At 35.8% G+C, this 25584-nt stretch overlaps 1 protein-coding gene across 1 annotated transcript; it reads left to right on the top strand.

The window, feature by feature from the left end:
• The first annotated feature begins 856 nt into the window (after nt 1-856).
• Nucleotides 857-24044, top strand: LOC106163076 (cytosolic 10-formyltetrahydrofolate dehydrogenase-like). Its single transcript, XM_013540550.2, has 24 exons — nt 857-1046; nt 3126-3267; nt 5105-5339; nt 5616-5781; nt 6133-6234; nt 6466-6555; nt 6760-6894; nt 7246-7377; nt 7544-7632; nt 8186-8333; nt 8613-8732; nt 9039-9101; nt 9483-9544; nt 9718-9868; nt 10169-10239; nt 10512-10617; nt 10797-10884; nt 11509-11602; nt 12044-12242; nt 12567-12640; nt 12770-12861; nt 13365-13470; nt 13743-13942; nt 21359-24044. Exons 1-24 carry the CDS (start codon nt 1002-1004, stop codon nt 21412-21414), a joined length of 2766 nt encoding a protein of 921 aa, XP_013396004.1. The 5' UTR covers nt 857-1001; the 3' UTR covers nt 21415-24044.
• Nucleotides 24045-25584: the final 1540 nt, after the last annotated feature.

Genomic DNA, 25584 nt, shown 5'->3' on the forward strand with positions numbered 1-25584 from the left:
TTTATTAAATGTCATAATTTAAAGTGGGGATTAAATTCCTTCACTCTGAGTCTCAAACCAATAAATGCATTTATCCATTTATGAAATAGAATTAATTGTGCTGTTCATATACTCCATCCCTCTCAACATCCCAACAGTATACAATAATAGTATGCACTAATATTTGGTGTGTGTAAGTGCCTCTAAATAACTGTCAAATATTGTAAATAACCTTGTGAGTCCCACCTAAATATCACGTTTAACCTGACACCCCCCTCTCCCCCCCCCCCCCACACACACCCACCCGCACCTTTTAAACCCAACCCATAATGGGGATTGTGTTAAACCCCCCCCCCACACACACACACACACACTGTTTTTAATGGCGATATAATAAATTTTACCTCTTTTTAGAAAAAATTGAAACTTGAGCAGCTCGTCCCGATTGTAGTCATGCTTAGATGTCGACACCGTTTTAAAACGAAGTGAATGAACAAGCCGGTCAACAACTTTACCATCAGCACGAATGTAATCTTCATCCGTGACTTTGCACGGTTTGTAATCTATCTCTCGATTTTCAAAAGTCAGGGCTCGTATTAAACATACTAGAAATAACGACGTGAAGACGATAAAAATTAAAAGACACAGTTTGCAGAATGATCTGCCGAGGGACGTGCCGCTCTCTTTCGATCCTGCGGGCGCAGCCATGTTCTAAAATCGCTGGGTCAAAAACGAAACCCGTTGAATAAATAGTCCCCAGGTTGCATCGTGTAACTTGCATAGCACTCAAACTAGATTGATAAAAACCAAAACTTGGTGCCCTGGTATGCTTTTATTTCAAAATTTGGATAAATGAATCGATTTTGTGAAATAAATGTGTATATGTCTGCGGATTAATAAATAGGTCAACTCGGGGTCAGGTGGCGACGGTGCCCTATTTACGTTGGAGGCCAAAGGCATTTCTCCAAAAGTCTGTTGGTCGGTTTTAACGTTTGCGGCCAAACTGTGACTTATATGCTGAAATGTTAGCTGCACATCAATTCGTCAGGAGGTTTTCCTCTTCACAGGTAAGTGAAATGCACGATCTTAAGTGCAAAAATTTGATTAATTCCGCATTAACCGTGACACGTGTTAGTGTTTCCCGTGTTACTACTGTACATTGAAAAATGTTTATGTCGCCCGTGCAGAGACTTAATTACTAGATATTATCTCAGACACGTACATCGAAGCTTAGTAAGTTTACATTGAAGTTTTGTATTTGGTAAATAATTATCTTAACTTTAGTCAAAATATGTTTTTCCTATTTCCACAATATATTTTGTTTTATTACAATATTGTTATTAACCTAGTTTCTGCATGATCATTGTTGACTTTGTTGTCGATGTATTTATGAATGGGAGGGCAGTCGGGTCTCGCCGGCGTAGGTTCAATCTGGTTAAAGCGGGTTCAATCTGCATTTCGTCACTTGCATCACAAAGAGTCCGTGAGCACAGTTACGACAGCTTAACGTGTAACATCCATCCCATACAATGTTAGTATGCAGCCGTGATATCTAACACACTGCCTTCAGGCTTAATGGCCTAGCTTTTCACGTCACATAATCAAAACGTAAAAAATTGGTAGCATTATCAAGGAATATATATAAAAGAGAACCTGTTCAAAGTTTTTAACACCAGGAATTCTTGATATGGTAAAGCGATAAGGGTCTCCCAACGTGAATGCCTGTCTAAAATTAACTTAGCAACGTGGCCAGGGTTGCTTATATGATGCAATGCCATAGTGTAGCTAGAACTCTGAAGCCCAGTGTATTAATTCAAACTTTAGAAAATAGTATCATTCTGATCAGTCTTGTGCCACCTGTGCATGCTTGATTTACACCAACATGTCCCAGTGCAGAGACAACAATTGTATAATATTTCTGCTATATTTCTGCTAATATAACCAATTAGCAGAAACATAATTAAGACCCTTTTGTTATTGATTTCAGGAAAATTTAAATATGCCCTTTTCTCCTTTTTTTTTAAATTTTAGTAAGATTTTTTATATGAGCTTGTTAATTAAGCATGTTTGAGTAAGAGTACTTGTTTTTTTTTTTTTTTACTGTGGGTAAAATAACCAAACGCTTGCATTCTGCATTAGCATAATTACCATACTAACAACAATAATAAACAAACATTAGATCTAAGTTTTATTTCTCTTCAAATGGGAATTAAATCTGAAATAATTCAGTTCATTTCTGTGTTGAAATTGCCCCCCCCCCCCCCCCCCCCCCCCCCCAAAGGTGAAATGGACATGCTTGAGTGAGATCAGCTGATTTCCTTCACAGCTGATGCAACACACTGAATACCAGCTAGGGATGACCAAGGCCCATGCAGGCTTGCTGAGGCTAGTATGCACACAATGTATGCCAGACTCAGGGAGGCATAGTGGGCCATAACCCCCCCCCCCCCCCCAATTATTGGAGGCACCCCCCGCCCCGCCCCCCCCCCCCAAAAAAAAAAAAAAAGGGAGAGAGAGAGAGAGGAAAAAAGCAAAGCAAGCAAAAAATGGGACAAAACCCAAAACGTAGCAGTTTTCCTTGTCAGTACCCTACATATTACAGTAAAATTGCTAAGTGTTTCAAGCATATTTTTTATCCTTTTCAAGGTCTCTTTCCCATCCCTTTGAAGGAAAACCCTGGATCTACTAGTACTGGTGCTGATCATGCCAAATCCCCCTCAAGCTCACAGAGCTGTAGTCTAAAACAGACTCATATTGTTCCTCTCTTATGTCACTTTAATAGCCCATATATATAGATACCATATATTACACAACATGTATAGTACATATATAGTAGACCCAAGGTGAGATTGTGTGGTGGGTGTCTTTCTGGACTTTACAGGTCTTGACTATTTTAATTCCTCAGGGGATGAAAACTGGCTAAATGTTAACTTAGATGAATCCTGTGTGTTTCCTAGTTAAGTCATAACAGACTGCAATCATTCTTGACACAAGTGAAAAAATAAATCATACATTTTATCAAATCATTTTGCTGAGGTGAAGTTTGATAACACTAGGATATACCGTAGATATATTTATCTAACAACCCCTCACCCCTCTTTAAGAGTAAGAAATAAGAATTTTCTTATTTTCTCTTTTCTTCTCAGTGTTTATGGGCCAATTTAAGAATAGCAGTCATAGGGCAGAGCCAGTTTGGAGCAGAAGTGTACAAGACACTGAAAAAGGACGGCCATGAAATCGTGGGTGTGTTCACAGTACCTGACCAGAAGGGGAGACCGGACCCTTTAGGTGAGAACTTTTTTATTTATTTATTTTTTCATTATGATATTTTTGATAAATGCTCTGAAAATATAGAACAAGTATAGTACATACGTTTGTTCAGTTTCTTTATACCGACATTTTATAGTGATAGAAAATGATTTTTTTTTAAATTTTACCAATATTCCGTGATTTATATACTTGATTTAAAACAAATTGTTTTAAATTTGAAGTAAATGCACCGTGTGACATAATATCAGATCATAATATTGACATTTTATGGTGTGTTGACATTTCTATTTTAAAAAGATTAGATTAGTAATCCTATGTCATTTCAAGTTCAGAACAAACAGGTTTACCATAACAGTTTTTATTACGAGCTAGTTCCAGGCCTATATATAAACAGTTGCTGTTTAATTATGACTTGGAGCAGCAGATTAGTGATAATTGCAATTTTATCGTTTATCAGGCCTGACTTCTTTTTGGCAACTATAGTGCGCCGTAAACTTGCAAATTGTTTAATGAAACTAGCCAAGACATACGGGATGAGATCATAATATTGACATTTTATGGTGTATTGATACTTGTATACATGTTAAAAAGATAAGTGTGTCACATAGTTAAGATGAAGCCCGTTTTTTAACCAATTTAAAGACAGTTTCCATTTATATATACCAGTTCTCTCTTTAAAAAGATACATGCTAAACTAAAATAATTGTCTAAACTTTGGAAAAAAATGCATCATAGTGTGTGATATCAGATCATAATATTGACAATCCATGGTGTATTGACATGCACTTGTTGAAAAGATAAGATAAAGATGCCGTATGAAGTTCAGTGGAGGCAGGTTAAACTAATAGAACCAGTTTTCATTACTGGTTCTGTGTGCAAAGAACCTAGAGGTGTTGAGATTATTTAGAGTTGGCCAGACAAAACCAGTCATTATCTCTTCACACATTACCACATCGTGGCTCTGGAGACGTGCTGTTGAAACTGGTCCCGTTTATCTAGGAATATCTGGATTATAGTGTACTAGTAATATCAGGGAAGCCATGTTTGATTTTACTTTATTTGCTCTAAATAGCAACAACTTGGAAGTGTTTGATAAAACTTGTACAGAGTAGTTGTCTTTGACTTTTGCATTAAAAATCTGCATTTTGAAACAATTTCAATACTGCATATTTTGCAGTTTCCGATGTTCAGATTTGTCTTACTAGTTAATTGTATATAATAATTATAATGGTTTTCATAGGTTCATTATTATCGGAGCATGTGATTAATACTGTTATATGTTATTGTTAGGTTATAGCATTTTGTCAGAAATGTGTCATTACCAATGAAGATGACTTTTGAGTATAAAAGAAATTACATAATACACTTGTGCCACTATATAACCCAGCATCTGTTTGCATAGCGTCTAGACTTTCTGTTGCTGAAATGTCAAAACTTTATCACTGGTTCCAGATATAATAGAAAGTAGTTCAGGTCATAGATATGTTTATGTGTTAATTGTAAACATTACTCTCTGATGCTGTTGCCATGATAATAGCTTTAGAAATTGAAAAAAGAGCAAATTATTACTTATTTCAAATTATACTTATATACATGATAATTTCTGAAAATTGAATAGTAGTTGGGTACTAATAAAATAGTATGTCTTGGAAAGAAGATGTTTATTGAAATATGTGAGGTTCTCTGAAAACTGTGAGTAATGACAACTGCTATCCATGATATACTTTGAAATTTGAAAAAAACCTGAATGCATATACTGTAACTAAATACGGTTGATAGTTTTCTGATTGTTTAAGACTTAATCAGTATGAATGAATAATTTCTCAAAGATAATTATTGTAATTTTCTTTTACAGCCACAGCAGCAGAAGAAGATGGCGTCAAAGTTTTCAAATATCCAAGATGGCGGAAGAAGGGCAAGGTCATTCCAGAAATCCTTCAGGAGTACCACTCCGTTGGCGCAGATCTCAATGTTCTTCCATATTGTACTCAGTTTATTCCCATGGAGGTTATTACGGCACCCAAGAATGAATCTGTCTGCTACCATCCATCTTTGTTGCCTAGACACAGAGGAGCATCTGCCATAAACTGGTGAGGGTTTTTTAACGACATTAATAGATTTTGCTAAAAGAAAATGAGTTAATTCCTCCCCCTTTCCCAGACTAGACCTTTAAAAAGACAAAATGAATTTTTTCCCCCAAAATAAACAAAGGATTTGTTGCGAATTTGATCCTGGTGGATTTACTTATATAATTGTTTATTTTGCAGATTTTATTTCATCTTGTTTTTTCAGTTCACAGTGAGAATAACATTTTATGAACATCAAAACATGAATTATTTTTCATTCCAATTATTCACTGATAACAGGACACTAATCCAGGGGGACAAGAAGGCGGGTTTCTCCATATTCTGGGCAGATGATGGCCTGGACACTGGTCCTATATTGCTGCAGAGGGAGTGCGATGTGGACCCCAATGACACAGTAGATACACTGTACAACAGGTTCATGTTCCCAGAGGGTATTAAGGCTATGGTAAGCGGAACTCTGCCATAAAGTATATTTGTATATAATGAACACACTGGGGAGTGGGCGGGGTGAGGTTGGGGGTGTGGGGGGGGGGGGGGGTAGACCTGTAGTTGTATCAAGTTTCTGTAATTTGAAACAGTTAACTGAGAGTTGGCCAAATTAGACGTCTTGCATTTGACAAGATTTCATTTCTCATTACCCAGTTGGAAAGAGTCCACTTTAGCAATGCTTGGTTGAAAAAAATTATTGTGAGGGTTCTGAACACTAATACAAAATTCTTTTACTCCAAAAGTAGCATTTTATTTTGTGAACTTTCTTATTGAAGTTTGTTTAATTTATTTGAACTTCTTTGCCCAGGGTGAAGCAGTTCAAATGGTAGCAGACGGCGTTGCACCCAAGGAGAAGCAGTCAGATGAGGGCGCCACCTATGAGGCATTATTGAGAAAAGAGCTTTGTGAGGTAATATCTTAAAAGTTGATGGAAGAATATAATACCCTGGAGGCAAGGATCAAAATTTTTTTCGTTAAAAAGTGGTACTTTTAATGTGTAGATCACCTATAAGTAAGCACATATCTTTTTTATACTAATTTGTTTCTTCAAATAATACACAGTTCAGCTTTAAAATATTCACAGTCATTTTATTTAAGGTAAATCAGATGTTTTAAATTTATATTTGATTTTTTTCTACAGATCAACTGGGATCAATCCGCCGAGTCCCTTCATAATTTTGTCCGAGGACATGACCGTCACCCCGGTGCCTGGGCTGTCATTGACGGAGAGGTCAGATTTTGTTAATCAGTATTGCAGGTTCTTAATCATTTTTGTGAAGAATATTACACCATCTTTGTCACATTAACGGAAATAAGTTTAAAAGTGTGAGTTTTGACAGTCAGTCATTTGATTATTGATTGGAATAGTGTATATTCTTGTCAAACAGTTCAGTTTTACCAGTGCATAATAACACTGAATATAATTATTTTCTAGGAGGTAACACTGTATCACTCCAGTCTGTGGACAGAGAGTGTTCCAGAGGGAAGACCTGTGGACATACAGGGGAAGAACACACCCGCCATTGTGCATGAGGAAGGGATGATTCTCTTTGGAAATGATGGAAAAATGGTTAGGAATCAGATAGAGATGATGAAATGATTGCCTCATAAAGTATATGTAAAAAAGAAGTGAATATGTGTATTTAGTATGGTTTAATAATTGCTCTTTAGCCAAAATTTTTAACATTGCATATCAAACTGGTTTCAGAATTATTTTGTATAAGAATATTTTCAAAACATTTTCAAAGGAGATCCAAATGTAAACGAATAGAAATTTAGTCCATGCGTGAGTAAGTGTGTTTAGGGCATACTGATGTTGACTTGGTTCTCTAAGCTCTTTTCAATGTCTTAAATGTTACTGATTAATAATATGCATAATTATGTTATTCGCGTAAAACTTAATGACGTCATGAAACTGTAGGTGAACATCAGAACTATGCAGCTGCCCTCTGGGAAAACCATCCACGCCTCTCACTTTGGCCAGGAGGAAGCACTATATAAAACAGAGATTGAACTCAGCGATGAGGAAAAAGAAATGAAAGAAATAATTTTGGTAAGTATGTTTTTAATTAAATTTGTTGAAGAATAGGATGAAGGATTTTTTAGTGTGTAACTTTTGAGTTTAAAAAAGGAGTGGAAAATTTAAAACATAGATGGTAGTCATGACACAAGTTGGGGATTTTTTAATAGAATGTTGAAATAGTCCTCATCTCTTTTAGAACATTTGGAGAGGTATTCTCAGTAAAGCAGATATAGATGGCAGCACAGACTTTTTTGCCTCTGGAGCAGCGTCCATGGATGTCACAAGGTAAACTCTTCTGTTACTTCTGCACAGCACCCATTACTCTTGCACAACAAATTTTTATCCTGCAATTATATGACGATCAGAATTTTTCTTTAGTGTTGCAGTTTATCATATGTTGACATTACTGAGTTAAAAGTATATTTTGTGCAAGAAAGTTTAAATAATAAGTATTGGAAGATTCTGTTAATTTCCAGTGAGGCATCTTGACAACACTAAGGCTTCGTTCACATGGAATGTCTATTTTCTAAAATCTATTTTCTATTCGCGCTATCTTATGATCACGGTCTGTGCCCTGAATATCCCGCCGCGTAATTACTGGCAGCGCGAGCCAGTTACTTATAGTAACTTATAGTAACCGGCTCGCGCTGCCAGTAATTACGCCGCGGGATATTCAGGGCACAGACCGTGATCATAAGACATACCGCAAATAGAATTTAGAAAATAGACATTGCATGTGAATGAAGCCTAAGCCTGTTATCTACTCCTTTTGAATATTGTCCCCGTAAATAAGCGCGGAATCGTATTTGGTGAATGTTTGCTCTTGTATTTCTCTCAGATTGGTTGAAGAAGTGAAAGAAAAGTGTAGTGGACTGAAAATTGAAAATGAAGATGTGTATATGGCCACTACTTTTGATGAGTTTATTTATATGGTAGTGCAAAAGAGCAGAGGTTTTGGTGAGCCTGCAGAGTTTGTGTATGATGCAGTAAGTACTGGGGGAAATAGAGAATCTCAATCTCATTTTCACGAATGTGTATGACAGTTTAAAATCATACAAATTTTTCTCCGGATAACTTTTTTGATGAAGATACAATTTTTGGACACACACTAAAGAAACTATAACGGTCAGTAACACAAAAAATTGTTTCATTATTTGTTGGATTGTCTTCCTTTATTTATCAGCCTTATGGTCTTTAACATGCATTCTTTGAGAGAATTTTAGAACTTTGATTTAATTTGGCCCTGCTTTTTGAAATATTTCCAGGTGAAGATGCACGTCAACAATATGGACCTCTCTTTTCCAAACCAGTTATTTATCAATAATGAATTTGTGGACTCTTCTAATGGGAAGACATTTAATACAGTAAATCCTGCTGATGAATCTGTAAGTGTGCAATTAACAATTCTTCTGTAAACTGATATTAGATCTGTGTTAATAATATGATGAGTTTTTCTCATAGACAAGACATAAAGTTTGCAGAAATCCTTTGACAATGCATAGTTTCCATATTTTTTCAAGTAGATTTATTAGTTATGACATTGTTGATCATTTGTTTTAAGCATAAAATGTTATAAAATTATAAATACATATGACATATAAACTGTGCTGAGTTAAGTTCATTACAAGCAGTTTAAACCAGGTATGTTTTATTTTTGATGGAAAATTGAGAGAAAATTATGTTAATTCCAGGTGATATGTAAAGTTGCCTTGGGTACAAAGGAAGATGTTAACAGGGCGGTGGAGTGTGCCAAGGTGAGTGGTGATCTGAGAGGGAAAAAAGTAATAAGTGATGATCATTATTAAATTATAAATAATTATGATAAGTGAAGGATATTAAATGAATCCCAAATATGATTGCATATTTATTTATTTATTTATTTATTTATTTATTTATTTATTTATTTATTTATTTCCAATGGTGGTAAAATACCAGGAGGCAGTATCGCCTCTCCGATTTTTTAGTTTATTTATTTATTTATTTATTTATTTATTTATTTATTTATTTATTTATTTCCAATGGTGGTAAAATACCAGGAGGCAGTATCGCCTCTCCGATTTTTTAGTTTATTTATTTATTTATTTATTTATTTATTTATTTATTTATTTATACATATATTCACTTTATTTCCCTAGAAAGCCTTTGATGGCCCGTGGGGGCAGATGAATGCCAGAGACAGGGGAGCACTAATGTTCAAGTAAGTGATTTCAGGTTAAGATAATTAGTTCGAGGTATTCACATTAAAAGTTGGAATGTAGGGAATTTATGTTAATATATAATGTAAACAGGACTCTCAATTTTGTGAAGTTGTCTAGATTTATATACCAAGTGAATAATTTCTTTTTATTAATTACCATTTTCCTTTCCTAGACTTGCAGATCTAATGGACAAACACAAAGAAGAGTTAGCCACCCTAGAGAGTATAGACTCTGGTGCAGTGTACACCCTGGCCCTGAAAACCCATGTTGGCATGTCCATAGACACCTTCAAATACTTCGCTGGATGGTGCGACAAGATTCACGTAGGTTTTGTGGCTACAGGGTTTGTAATAAGCACTGATGCATGCTTGCTGCTGAGGCAAGCACAAGCACACACACAAGAACTTGCATTGAGGCTCAGGATTAATTATTGGAACTTCTTTCCTGTTTTTTTCTGGTGTGATATGAAATATGAATATCATGTTACCTACAGTGAATATATCTTAGTATATGTGCAATTGGTCAATTGGAAATTTTCTCTCTTATGCACAACATTGATACAAAAGTGATTTGCAGTTTTAAAGAACTTATTATTATTATTATTATTATTATTATTACTTCAGGGTAAAACAATCCCCATCAACCACGCCAGACCAAGCAGAAATCTCACCTACACAAGAAGGGAGCCACTGGGGTGAGTGTTGTCAACACCTCTGATCCTTTTTCCTATGTTTCACAATTACTTTTTGCTGGTGAAAAAACTGTTGCTAGATTCAAGTAAAAAGACAATGACTCAAATGCAGGTTCTTGAAGGTTTTCCAGTTTACAATATCTGTAATAAAACTGGAGGGGGGGGGGATTCTGGACTCCACGCCATATTTTCTGACTTTTTCATTGAATGGCACTCTCAGCCTCTATTCCCCTGTCATATATATAAACTATCAATATTGACTACTATATTTCCAGTGTATGTGGCATAGTTACTCCATGGAATTACCCACTTATGATGTTAGCGTGGAAGACAGCTTCGTGTCTTGCTGCAGGAAACACTGTGGTTTTAAAACCAGCGCAGGTAAATTTGTTTTCTGATCATAAATTAAGCTTCACTCTTTACGGACATCCAAACCCACAATGGTTAGTCTTAATGGGTCTTATCTTCCAGGTGAATCAAAAAATATCATGGTGTCATTTTAGCATATATTAGCATAAATAAAAAGGGTAATTTTATGTATTTCTATTTACCTATTTCAGGTCACACCTCTCACGTCCCTAAAGTTTGGAGAGTTTGTTGTCAGAGCAGGATTCCCAGCTGGTGTCATCAATATAATCTCAGGCTCAGGTAGGTGGCAGCAGTAGTGCAAGACAAGATTGATCCTGAGCACTATAAATGTTGTTTACAAAACTAAATTCAATTGACCATTGCAATTACTGACAGTAAAATTATTGTTAAAAAGTAAACTCTACCTTTGGAACTTAGTTAAGAGAAAAACTGGTAAATGGCATTTTAAATTCAGTGTGAAAGGCAGCATAATTGGCTAAGATTTTTGCCAGACTTTCCCCTAAGTCCTTACTGTGTGATCCAGTGTTTTCACCATAGAATCAATTCCTCCTGGCTTAGGGGACAGTCCAGTTGTTAGGTCCAGCTGGTAACTGTTTGGGTAAGGAGGAACAGAAAGTGGCGGTCAGGAGAAGCTAGCTGTTGGTCCTAGTGATGACCAGGGGCTGATCTTATGACCCTACAGTATTTTTATTTATGTGGTTTGGCTAAGATAGTAACCTAAACATAAATGATAGAGATATCACATTGTCACGTAAAACATTCGAGAGATCAGTCATGCTATCAAATCCCTTGAGTATAGGGTCAAAACACCATTTCTCGCTGGTAGAACAAAGCTTTTAGATCCTTAGAAATGACTTACTTTTCACATTTTGACGGTATTTGTTCGCGTTGTTCCCCCTACAGGTTCAGTGGTGGGACAGGGCATTGCAGACCATGAACAAGTGAGGAAGCTTGGCTTCACTGGCTCCACACCAATTGGAAAGACCATCATGGAGAGGTAGGGGTGATCCTAGTTTATATAATTATTCTGTTTAAATCTTAAAGAATTAAACTTTTAATTAAATAAAACAATGTGATGTGAGCCTTTTTGGTCCAATAATGAAAAAAAAAACATCTTTTAGTAAATAGAACATTCTGAATAGATAATATTAATAAATAGATGATGTTGATATAAGTCAGCGAATAAAGACCATGGGCTGTTTAAGATTACAGGAGATCATTGAAAAAGTTTGCTCATCAGCCATCATCTCTTTGTTTTAAATAATCTTTTTAGCACAACTCTTCACCTTTGCACTGATTTTATAGATAAACGCATGTGTCTGAATCTAACCAAATGGCTGATAAGCTAGCTCTGTTTTGTTTATTTTAATTTTTTTTCTAATATATTAATATATTTGTTTATCAAAACTGTTAACGTCTGTTCTTCATCCCTCTAAAGCTGTGCCAGAAGTAATTTGAAGAAAGTGTCCCTGGAATTGGGAGGGAAGTCCCCGCTGATCATCTTCAATGACTGTGACTTGGACAAGGCCGTCAGAATGGCAATGAGCTCTGTCTTCTTCAACAAAGGAGAGAACTGCATTGCTGCCGGCAGGCTGTTTGTGGAGGAGGGAATCCATGACAAGTTCCTAGACAGAGTGGTAAGTAGTTGAGAGTTTAGTTGGTGGGTCATTTTGTGTGTGTGTGTGTGTGTGTGTGCGTGCATGCATGTGTGCGTGTGTGTGTGAGAGAGAGAGGAGGGGGGAGATGGTGCACTCTATCAAAATGAAGGAAATGGATGTCTTAAATTCAATAAATTACAGAAAAAAAAAATTTTGATGTCACTGTTAATGGTAATGGGGAAAGGGCTGTACTTAATGTAAAGGAAAGTATTTCAAGAGGTAAATGTGATAGATATTTGGATTAAGGGAAGAATAGCTCAAAATTGTTGAGAAAATATATCACTTTCCTGCTTGGTGTTCCAGGTCACAGAAGTAAAGAAAATGAAGATAGGCAATCCCCTGGACAGGTCCACAGACCATGGTCCTCAAAACCACAGGTATGTTACGCTCTCAGTGTTCTTAGTTAACACACACATTTGAGAATAACAAGGGGACATTCTGGAGCATTTTACTGCATGGAATAGTTGAAAGATGGATAAGATTTTATCACATTTCTTATATTCCAGAGCTCATTTAGAGAAGTTGATAGAGTACTGCCAGATAGGGGTAGATCAGGGAGCCACGCTAGTGATGGGAGGCAAACAGGTAGACATCCCAGGTAAGAAACATAGATCATTAAAAAAATTGCTTTGCCATTAATAGTCATGTTTGTCTATGTAAAGACATATCGATCATATTTCTTTCACTTTTAGCATTTTGTTGATAAGGCTTTTTGCCATTCATTCAATGTCTCATGCACTAATATTTATTGGGTTACGGTCAGGGCAGTAGTTAGTTTGCACTGTGCTCTGTTCTAGTTTCTTACTGTAGAAGCTTGGAGAGCAAGATGAAGTGCAATATTAATGCTGACATGTCGACTTGCTGTGCAGTCTGTAGTACAGCGAGGGTTTATGTGGGCAACATTTGAAAGAAAGTTATCAAATACACATGTAGCAATATATTAAATTTGCTGGATTCTACCATATAGTCCTGTCACTTTTAAAAATAGATCTTGGTAACTTTTATAATTGTTGATTGTATGCATTGTTATTCCAATCATTTAAGTAGGATTATTAAATCTACTTCAGTTCTTAGAATTAATTAGCTGCTATTTTCCTGTAGGTTTGTACATGGAGCCCACAGTTTTCACAGATGTTGAAGATCACATGTTTATTGCCAAGGAAGAGTCCTTTGGGCCTGTCATGGTGATATCTAAGTTTAAGAATGGGTAAGTGCTAAAATTCAGATGAGTCATTTGATTTAAGTGCAGATATATAATATGATCATGTTATATATTGATAAAATTTGATTGAAAAATTATAGGAAACTATGTTTTTCTGTAATCAGTCAAAGTTGTGGTCTCTGGTTAGAAAGTGATATTCTGTGTGTTATCCCATCTTGCAATACTAAGTCCACTCTTCAAAAATAAATTAATGGAATTAGTAAATTTTATCACATACCAAATCTTGCAAAAATATAAAGCTTCCTGTGTGATTTCAGTGACACAGAAGATGTAGTAAGAAGAGCAAATGACACAGAATTTGGTTTGGCATCAGGAGTGTTCACAAATGACGTGAGCAAAGCATTGTGGGTAGCAGACCACATTGATGCCGGGACAGTATTTGTCAACACATACAACAAGACAGATGTTGCTGCTCCTTTTGGTGGCTTCAAGCAGTCTGGCTTTGGAAAAGATTTGGGTAAGTTTTCTAAATACAAGTCTTATGGTAGATTTTTGTCTGAACATGGAAATAATGTTTCCCATGAAGATTGATGGCAGTCTTATGCCCCTTATGTTTCAGTCAAATATAGGCATTGGGAATTTTATTTGTACATGCTGTACTTGATTTTCAAATAACTTAAAAAAATCTTTTTTTTTTTTTTTTTTTTTTTTTTTTTTGGGGGGGGGGGCAGTCCAACCTAATCATTGTCAACAATTGTCACATCTGTCACAACTGTGCAATGACATGACTGGTAAATGGTGCAATGTCATAGATTTCTGGTCAATTATGTGTTGTTGTCAATAAAAGTTCTGCTAACCTGCAAAATCCATACCTATTAAAACAAGATGAAGCCTGTGCCCATTGGCCTATTTCCATATTCTCACTAGACTCCTTGGAATATAAAACCCTTGAGACCATGCAGTTGATCAGTAGCAGATTAAAAAGAATCTTCAGAGATATTTCATGGATTCTATCTAATATTAAAGAAAATGAAGGCATCTGGGGTGACCCTAAGCAGAAACCATAAAAAAGATTTCTGTTTGAACTAAATGGGGATGCATCTCATGGGATTGCATCTCCAATGACAGAAACCTTCTGAAAATCCTCATGGCTTTTCTCTATTCTCTGACCAGTTTTAAACTGAGAATGTATTGATAACCACTACTTGATATGACCTAAATCCAAGAAATGAAACTCTGGGGATAGTGTTTGGTCTGTTGGTATTTAACACTTTGGAGAATAAAATCCCCTGGGTCTTTTCCGTGGTCTGTACAATGTCATATGGTGAGAAAGCTGAGTTTTAGAAAGCTGCTGGTACATTTGAATCTCTCTCTCTCTCTCTCTCTCTCTCTCTCTCTCTCTCTCTCTCTCATGGTGGAAAAGCTCCTGAGATAGAATGTGCATAGTTAAAAAAAATGCATCTATAGGCATTTAGATTCTCTGATTCAGGGAATTAATTTATCAAGAGGGAGAGAGAGAGATTCCCTGTACACTCCACTAGATAGATGGATAGAAAGCCAGTGAGAACCTAATGTATTTATATCAGTGTGTGGTTAGACCACAGTTGAATGACCAGTTGTTTCAGCTAGCCCACGAGATTGAACACATGGGTTTGCTTTTATCGCTTGCCCAGTAGATTTCAAATATTAGTACATTCAATTTGACCTATTCCACTTGAACACCTTGATGTGTTTTATATGGAATACATTGGCTGATTTTTAGTGGAGTCACTGTAGCTGTCAGGCAATCTGTATCTGTATCAAGGTTCAACCTAGAATGGTTTTATCTAAGTGCTCCAAATGCTCAACATATTCATGTTTGGCAAGAGTAAGTGTAAAATATTCTGCTAATTGGGACAAATTTGTCATCTGATAAAAGAAAATGATATCTATAATTAGCCAAATTTTGTTTGAAAGAGATATTGCAGTAAGACCAAGGTCTGTGTAGATGACTGAATGCTGATTATGGCAGGTTAACTTTAAACTGTACATGAACTGCCAGCTTGTAGTATGAAATAGGAAATCTGATCAGTGAGGTTATGTAAGTAATAGTACCAAACCTAAACTTAATACATCATAGGCAAAAAAGATCCAGAAAAACAATTCCAGGGCCTTACAAATACAGGCCCATGGTGCCACCCCCTACCCTCCTCTCGAGGGCAATGCTCTTTCTATTCTTCTGAACATGCTGTTCTTCAAGTCAAATATCTTATACTCACTGGGCAGGTTTGCATATTCAAATTTTACTTATCTTTGCCTTTGACACTTTTTTTTTCTGGAGAGGGGGGCTTACTGCAAATTTTTCCAAGACATCTGCAATACCCTCATATCAAGTAAAACAATATCTGAGCTATGTAATACTTATCTGGAAAAAAAAGCACCCACAGACCTCATTAGTATATGATTTTGACCAGCAGATGAGAGAGCAAAACCCAAGAGACTGCAAGATGTATAACATGGCTGATATCTGAAACTCCACATAATTCATTTCTGCATGAAATACACACCCTGGCTTCACCCAGCCATTTTTTATTAGTCATCAAGGTGCTTTCCAGCATACATAGGTAAATAATTAAATGTGTATTAGGGTAATTTGCTTTTTTTTACGAAGGAGAATCTTTCAAGCTGAACAATACTTAGTGAATCTATCATTTATTATGTGAAAAAAGAGATTTTAAGCTGAGGCACAATATGCCAGTAACTTGGAAGGTTGTAATAATCAGTTTGTCATATGTTGTCTGCCAAGGGTAGTATGATGTGAAAGAAACCCAGAAATAATGGTTAGAAACATTTTTCCTTCCTTTAAAAATGATCTTGTTATCAAACTAAAGAAAATATACAGCTAGATAATTTTATACAGTTCACAGATGATTTATTTACGGTGAAGTCTCTTGATTTTGGTGATTTTGGATTGTAAATTGTAGCCCTATGGCTTAAGTGTTTTGAGTGCCGCTTCTACCGGAGTTGCACAGAAACAACAGCCCACACAGTATTTAAAAAAGCTGTGTTTTAATTGAAAAATCAATCACAGCCCGTGCTGGTTCTGTGCTGCAGTTATCAGTTATGCAAATTTAATGAGAGTTGCCAGTAGCTTTAATAGAATTACACCCCCAGGAGGCGGCCAAGTTTAAAATGGAAGATCTCTCTATCAAATATTCACCAGCTTATCCAGGAGGTTCATTTTTTTTTTTTTTTCTGCCTAAGTGTGAGAAGGGAATTTGAAGGGTTCTGAAGCGCTTGGGATTGTATTGGATCCGCTGGTGTGTCTGATGTTAATGGCAGTTGGACACCTTTCAAAGTGTACTTGAAAGGGAGCTTTCTTCCTGGAAAATTTATGAATATGCAAATATAAGAGAGCATTGTGTTTGCTGGAAATGCTTTGAGCGCCTCTCATGTATTTTGAAAAGGCTAAATGTTCTTTTATCTGTAGATGAATAGGGGGTGTTTAGAATGGTAGAGCAAAGTTTATGTTTGTCGGTAAGAGGGCTTTCAGGTCTGTGTCTCCTTTATGAGAGTTGTTTAACATTTTCACTGCTTGATTGTGATCCATTGTTCATGATAAAACGTAGTCGATTAGAAAATCAATCTTTTTATTTGGAACTTCCGTCTTTATTTGATGAATAATTTTACATGAATTTCAGACCACAATTTTTTTAATTACCACATAATTGCAGAGACTGCTTTCTCAGAGAGTCAACCTTTCTTCATTTATGATTTTATCTTCAAAGCTAAAATCTCACAAGAATAAGAGAACGTACACAACACACAAACCTCCCCATAAAACAATGCATGATCAAAAGATCCTTTACGTCACAACCTTTTATATCTGAAGCACTGAAAATTAGATCAAGTATTTCCATGAACTAATTGATGAAGCTAGATCAAATGATATGCTAATTAAGGACCTTTTAAGCAAGCTGAGATTAGGTAGAATTGATTCATCATACGTCTTGGTTTGGACAAAGATTTGATGTACGGCAGTTCCAGTCAATTACAAATATTGATCAACAAATTTACCTGGGAAGTCGAGCGGTGTATATAGATGTTGCATTGCAGGGATTGTTGGTATGACAACTATAGTAATTACATGCTTGGAAAGGAGAAAGTAGCTTGCGGTAACTAAGATGGATAAGACGGATACACCGGAAAACTAAATACTACTATTAGCATATGGATGGATGGGTGGAATTTTCAGTCTCTCTCTCTCTCTCGCCCCCCAACCCCCTTTCTTTCCTGTCTTTATTTTTCCCATTAAATGGAAGAATACAGTTTGTGTGTAATTTTAGTCAGTGCAAGAAGAAGAAAAGAAAAAAATACCAGAAAGGAACTTGAGTACTGGAGCTGTAGACTTGGTTCCTGTGTTCTTTATTCCCATTTGTCCAGTATTCTTAGACAGGTACTTCCAGCATGGAGTGTCGGAAAAAAATCAATACAAAGGCAATGTTTCTAATTTTCTTAAATGCCACATGTCTTGCTGTCAGAGCTTATCTTTTCCATTGGACTTCATTGCTAAGGTGGAACTGTAGACCACATCTAGAGCAGTTTCCTGGATAGAAAGCTTAAAAGGTTAAATGGCATTTTAGTGTCTTTGAAGATGAGTTTTTAGTCGCCTATCGTGATCTAGGTCAGTTCTGCTGTCCTGTTGTGATCAGCTCACCTTCTGCAGCAAATCTAATCCTTGTGGTTCCACTCACAGCAATTTTATTTGTGATTAGAAAAACTCTCAGAGAGTGCAGATTTCAGCAAGACAGATAATAAACATGAAATTTACCATGAATTAATTAACTAATGGTCAATACCGAAATCTCATCACTTTTAAGTTAGCCCATTTCTGACATGCCCTGAAAATTTCATCAACATCCATCCATAACTGTGAGTTAGGATGGTGGCATACAGATAAACTGAGGTGAAAACATAAATTCCTTGGTGGAGGTAGCAAGACACATCCTTAGAAAGTCATGGGGCAGACTAAGTTTGGTCAGCCTAAATGGGCTGGAAACATGCCTGAGGTACATTGATTGGTTGGGTTCATATTTTTTCTTGCAATTTTTCTTCTAGATGGTTTTTTGCTTTGTCATTGTCAAGAGTTTACTAGCTAAATTATGGCAATATTACAAGAGAATGGATTTGTAATCTTTTGAAAATTGCCATTAAAACTGAAACTTATGGTGAAACTTACGTGAAACCTCAGTAGCAATAATTCATTGTTTATAGGAATTACAATAAGTTTATTAAAACTGGGTCAACCAAAGGGTTGAAGTTATACAAAAAAATGAGTTAGGATAAAACAGTGAACAACTTCCATAAAATAAGATCTATAATTGACAGCAAGGGTTCGAAAAAAAAAAAAGGAGGAAATGGAAAAAGAAAATGAAATAAACATTTGGTACTATATAACAGGATTTAGTGCTTTATCTTTCAACTTATTTACTAATAGATGGTTAAAAGAAAGTTAATCAGTTTACATAGGTGTTTTGCTTGGTTATGAAGTTTAATTGCTGAAAGTCATAGATGCACTATAGAATAATAGCAAAGGCATAAATTAACATATTTTTAAGGTTAATAGTAGGTGATCTAATAGTAGAAATTTTGCAGCATTTATTAGACTAATGACTTAATATATAAGACTTTTTCCAGACATCAGCTTTCATTTCAATTTTAAATCATACTTGGCAAAGAATTGTTCAAGATGTTAAATAAAGATCTAGTAATAGAAATACAAATAGTGCATGAATGAAATTATGGATCCAGGTAGAGTGGGTTGACATACTGGTCTCTTGGCAGATGGAAAGTTTTGTCGCCTCGCCAGACAAGAGGTTGTGGCTGGCAAGGCATTCATTGATTTTAGAATAATCTTGGGAGATGGAAAATACTTTGAAAAGGCCACTTTTCCTCTTCCTAAGTAAATTAAACAGAGACCCTTTGAAGGCAGAAATCATTTCGAGCAGTTAATTCAGTCGGGTTTATCTGTGCAGAACTCTAATCAATTTTTCATCACTTCGAGTTCCCCAGGGGTTAGGCAGTTTGATTGGGGAGGTTGCATTGAAATGTGTTAATCAAATCTACAAACTAGGTATTATTACTACAGTGTTTTAAAACATTCCATGCCCATCATGTCCCCCAACACTTACTGATTTGTTTTAATTTAGCTCATCCGTTTAGGCTGTCTCATATTGGATTTTTGAGACGGATATTTGAATCAAGGAGAGTGGAAAACGTGTTCACTAATAACATCTGTCTGTATGGTTCAGGAAACGTCAGAAAAATGGTTTTGAGATGTCTGGGAGATAGTCTGGTTGGTCCTTCAGTGTCAGGAAAGTAGTAATGTTGCGAGGCTGAAGGGACGCTGCTTGTGGTTTAGCAGGGAGTTTCATGAAACGGTGAAAGTGGGATGACAGTACTTTATTGAGAGCATCCAAACTTGTATGATAACCCAGCGTTAAAACTTGTCGTCAGCTAAAGAAAATGAAGTAAATGGCCCAAGGTTCTGTTGAGTACAGAGAGGGGGAAGGGGGGGGGGCATTAAGATGATTCTTTTACATAATATCTGGACAATTAAGCTGCTATCTTTCAGAAATTACCACAACAGAAATACCTCTTGATTTGAATAGAACAAGGTGTAGCTTATGGTCATAAATAGAGCTGCTTAAAAAAATATTGAAATCCCTTGTCTGCTTGTAAAACTAAATGTAGAATTATGTATTAGGCAAGCATGGTTGATAAAAAATAATACCATTACAAAGCCTGTTAGGTCCCCGTAGTTCCCAGAACTAGAATCTACTGGGAATGTAAGGCTGTAAATGAGCTCTTGCTGGTGTATGAAAGATTATAGACATACAAAGAGTGAGACATTCGAGAAACTTGTCCCGCTGACTTTCTGCCAGTAGTTCTTGACTTGCGTAGGATGCTATCATTCACATGGCGCGTCTTGTTCCAAGGATATCTCAGGAAATACTATCATCATCCCGGCTTACTGAAAAAAATTGATTTTTGATTGCCGGGTTATATATCGTTATGCCAATTCATATCTATCAAGTCTGACAGTGAAAAACGCAGGACACCCACCTTCAGAACTACAGAGAGCAAAAGTAATGATTGATACACAGACCAGGGAGCCATCAGGATATATATCTAATGAATTAAAAGCTTTGGGATGGGATAAGCTGTCTCAGGGCTGGATAGAGGTGGTTAAAAATGCGATATTACATTAAAAGCATGGTAATTTAAGTGGTACCAGTCACAGACTTTAGTACCTAGTGTTAGTACACTTTCTGTGCTAGTTGCATATATCCCCAAGGAATAAAGCAGCAGGCATGTGGTATACAGTGTGAGTTAACTTTATGGCCCTTTCAGCATTCGTCAATATTTTGTATAGAGGCCCTTTTCACATCAAGCAATCCACTGTATGGAGGCCCTTTACGCATTGGGAGAAATATACTGTCTGTCTGCTGTCTTCAAACATTTCAATTCTGAGTGTAGTATAAGTTGGCATTGATCTCAAACTTTCTGGGTGTAATGTGGAAGATAAGTGTATACACTTAACATGTTTTACCCTCTTTAAATAAATGTTTTCAGTTTCAAGTATTGCCCCAGTGATTGCATTTCTTTTACTTACTGCAGCCAAGAAATTTAATTTATGCATTAATTGAAGTTAAGCCCTCTTGATGAAGTGCTTAAATTCAATTCAAGCACTGTTAACCACATGGTGTGATATAATTTAAGTCCTCTACACTTGCGTCACATTGTATCTTTCAGGCCAGGAGACAGGGAATGACCACTAATCTCATTTCAGCCCTCTAAATGAAGTGCTTGAATTCAATGTAACCACTCTTAAACCATATTTTTTGAGTTACCATTTAAGTCCTCAAAAACGTTCTCACATTTTATTTTTCAGGTGAGGAGGCCATGAATGAGTACCTGAAGACTAAAGCAGTCACCATCGAGTACTGAGCCAGTTCTAACTGGTGGATTGCTTTCTCTCTTTACAGAGGAAATAGTGTGTTAATTACTGAATATAATATACAGGAACTTGCTCATCTATGCAATGCTACTTTTGAGGAAGGAATGAGAGAAGTTGATAAACACATAAAACGTTCTGGTAAAATACCCAGCAACCTTTGCTGTTCAAATTGTCAGCATCAAGGGTAACGGCAGAAATAGCATCAAGAGTAATGACAGAAATCTCAAATGATCCCATTTTTACCTAGCAACATGGACAGTCTATAAATCAAATGGCATCTGTAATTGAAGCTGGGTTCTTGCAATTCATTTACATGAATTAACATTTTTCAGTATTAAGATGATGAGTAAGACCTCAAGCACTGGGGTGACAATATTGAGAGAAAGTGGTCAAGAGTTGAAGGATGTAAGGCCTTTGAGGTTCATCCCAGAGACGAGGGGTTTAATTGATAAAAAAACAAAAAACTAGATCACTAGTAAAAGAGGGCACCGTCATGCCGAGAAGGAGTTTTCTGTTTGAACTTTGAACTTGTTTGAAGAGGTGAGATCAAACTGTGAAATATTTAATCTCTTTTTAATATATTTATTTATTTATTTTTAATAATATATTGATATACATAGATGTGAATGCAGCACATCAGGGTAAATACGGATGATTTGACCAGTTTTAAACTATTCCACCTTTTATCATTATTGCTTATGATGGACATGTTTTTACATTATATAAGCAAACCAATATGTTTTTTTATCTGTAAATGATGGTTAACTTAAGATAACTTAATGGTTTTAATATTAACAATTACTTCCATTAAATACATATTTCTTCCATGAGTTAAGAAAATGATTTGATTAGAAAATTAAGAAACTTTGATCAGGTGAAAATGACCTCGGGGTTTTAGAATTTTGTCAGTTTTTTTAATCCTACACAGCTTTCAGATGATTACCTTTCAACATGTGTCACATATCCTGGTTTGCTCTTACAAGTTTTATCAAAGAATTTTAAAAGAAAGGTGATTGTAAATTCAAGACTGTAAGTTTTAGCCTGCTTAAATGCTTGATAAATGTATGTAAAAGTCTACTCAGGCGAGGATATCGCACCTGTTTAAAAAAAGGCAAATTCATATGGCAAATTTTTCATTTTTGGGGACAAGTTCACATTTATCTTGGATTGTAGAGCTAAATGTAAAGGAGTTTAGTAATAAAACCTGTGAAACCAATAATTTTTAATAGACGTAGAACTTGGGTCAGTAACATAGTTTTCATTGTATATATATATATTACCAATACTAGAAGTGTTTTTACAAGCCCATGTCTATAATAACCTAATATAATAATCTTAAATATTAAAAAAAACTGATGTATATATGGGCCTTTGTCGTTTGTTATAAAAAGATTTAGATTAAGGTAAAAGTAATTAGTAATGGTTTATTTGACTATATAATGTAACCTCCCCTGAAACAAACATTTTATGGTGTGATGCTCATTTTTATTGTAACATTTTTTTCCTTTTAGCAATTTGAAAACTATTTGTATTTTATCTGAAATAGATATGGTAGTAATCTTTTAAGTAGGTCATGATTTTTGTCAGATGCTGTTGCTTGCTATCTGGAGCAAGAAATGATAACGAACAGAAGAGTACATGTAGCATTTAGCTAAATGTTTGTGATACATCTAAATTAAATTCATTGTAAAGTGTAGACAACTTAATCGACCTTAAAGTCACTGTGGACAATTTTGTAACCTGGTCAGCGTGGAAGCAAGTTGGACCGACTTCTGATTTGAAGTGATAAGCTAAACATATTACATTAGGCATATCTATTTTCTGTCTGTTGTATTGGATTGAGGTATGGGTGTTTCAATCCTAGTCACTGGCTCATTTTTCACCCGGTGTAAAAAAAGCACATTTTGTAAATTTTGTGTAAAAATGTGCACGTGAAACAGGCCCTTTGATATTTTACTAAAAAATTGTGCAATGTGCAGGGAAATTACCCTGCTTTTCAGATGAATGGCATTGACTCTTGGTTCTGTCGGAAATTTCACAGGATTTTTTTTTAGAAAACCGTGTTGTGTAACAACCTGAGCTGTTGGGTGGTGCAAGCTGACGGAGTAGTGTAAAAAATCATTTTTACAGCACTTCGAATGGTAACTGAAGTCAGTTTGCGCCAGTAGAGAGAAGTTTACATACTTTGAAACTTTGACTGTTTTGCCATATGCTTATGGGGCCGTTTTACGGTGCCGTTGTTAACTTCAGATTATGTAGGATTTTGGTGAAATAATGTGATGTTCGCGCCATGTTAATTTAGAGTGAATTTTTTACATTCAATACAAAATTAAGAGCAGCTATCCTCAGTTTTTGTTCTTATTATTTTGTTAGCATAATATGAAATTCGATCTCGATTTTTTTTTCAAATTACTGTAAAATGTACAGTACAGATACATTGAATATTTTTCATTCATATAAATTTTTGTCAGTTACTATTGTTGCGCCCAATTTGAATGTACACCGTGCGATGAAGAGTTGCGTGAAAAACTGTCTCAGACGTAGGTTGAAGATATAAATTAGCATCGCACAGCCACTTTATGGGTGTGGATTTTAGATTGAATAAAATGTAATGAAAGAGTTTATTGGTTTATTCTTTTAATTTGTATGATGTTGACTGCAGACTGATTATGAACTTTGTTGTATTCAGAGCCACTCAGACTGAATGCAAGTTTTGTTTTTAAACACTTAAAAGTCTTTTCAAAAACTGAATACAGAATTAATCGTACACAGTCAGAAACAGACAATATGAATGCAAGTTTTTTCGTCGTCAGCAAAACTGAACACACAACGGTAACACAAAATCACGTTTTGCGACAACTGTAGGCCTATACACCTAATGTTGATAAATATTTCAGATACACAATCCCAAATCTTCCCATATCTCTTTAAACGCTATATAACACCCTGGTTTAATATACATCTTATCTTTAATCAAACGAGACAGGAAGATTCCATGAATAGTGCTGCAGCAGATGAGAAAACAATATGACAACCGTGAGGAAGATGAAGTGAAGGCTGTCCTCGATTTAACCCCGCCTTTTCTCCTTATGAGGATAAACTAACATTACAAAAGCAAGATACCCCTCATTTTTCTTGGGCGCAATAGTGACCAAAATTAAGGGGCAAAAAATAGCAGCAAAAGCACTGGGACGTGAAGTTTTATTCTATGGGATATCAGAGGATTTATTGTCACAATAGTGATTTGTAGCGTGCCTTGTTTGTTTCATAAATCAAGATCAAACTGGATAAAATCAGTGAAAAGCGTGTAATCATTATGTTTAATTTACGTGATATGTTTTTAAAGCGTTAGGTAGGCGACGCACACGTGTGCTTTTGCTTTTAAGTGTACGTTGTTGTTTGTAAGGGCGCACTAAAGCACATTGCGGATCATCGCATTTTAAAATTTGTATTGCATTTGCATCGCATTTTAAAATTTGCATCGCATTTTTAAATCTGCAGTGCTTAATTCTGAATAAACGGAAATGCATATTACGCTGACATAGGACAAGTTCTAAGGGAACACTTGAGATGCATTAGAGATTGTAAAACTCAAATTCCAGATGCAGCGGTCTGAAATGGGAAAACAGGTCAAACACAAAGTCAATTTCACTCGAAGATTTTACCAAGAACACTCTCTCTCTCTCTCTCTCTTTCTCTCTCTCTCTCTCTCGTCGTGACAGCTTCGTTTACATATGCAACTTAATAGATTTTTGTCAAACGATTTAATCTTTGCCAATACACAGGAAATTGCTAATTGCTTAAAATTACATCGTCAATACACATACCATTAAAAATGCAACAAAAGATGCAGGAAGTCTGCGTTATGTGCATGTAATATCGAACTGATATGTTCTTTATGCTAAACTCTACATCGAGTAGATTGCGTTGAAAATACTATCAAAATTCTTTTGTGTCATACTTTATCTTGACGTTCAGATTACTGCGTATGTTACAGAATGGCGCGTTACAGTAACTAAACTTCGGGTGGTTCCGACACGAGTGTCACGGTCTCCGACCAGCGTGATCAGACCGAAAATTGGATTGTTGTTTCAATCTTTTTGACTTGTTAACAACAACAAAATTTTAATCGTGCTACATGGTTATAATAAACAGACTAT

The sequence above is a fragment of the Lingula anatina genome, chromosome 6 (genome assembly GCF_051362555.1).
Source record: "Lingula anatina isolate TDL-2025a chromosome 6, LinAna3.0, whole genome shotgun sequence".
In the NCBI taxonomy this organism is placed as follows: domain Eukaryota; kingdom Metazoa; phylum Brachiopoda; class Lingulata; order Lingulida; family Lingulidae; genus Lingula; species Lingula anatina.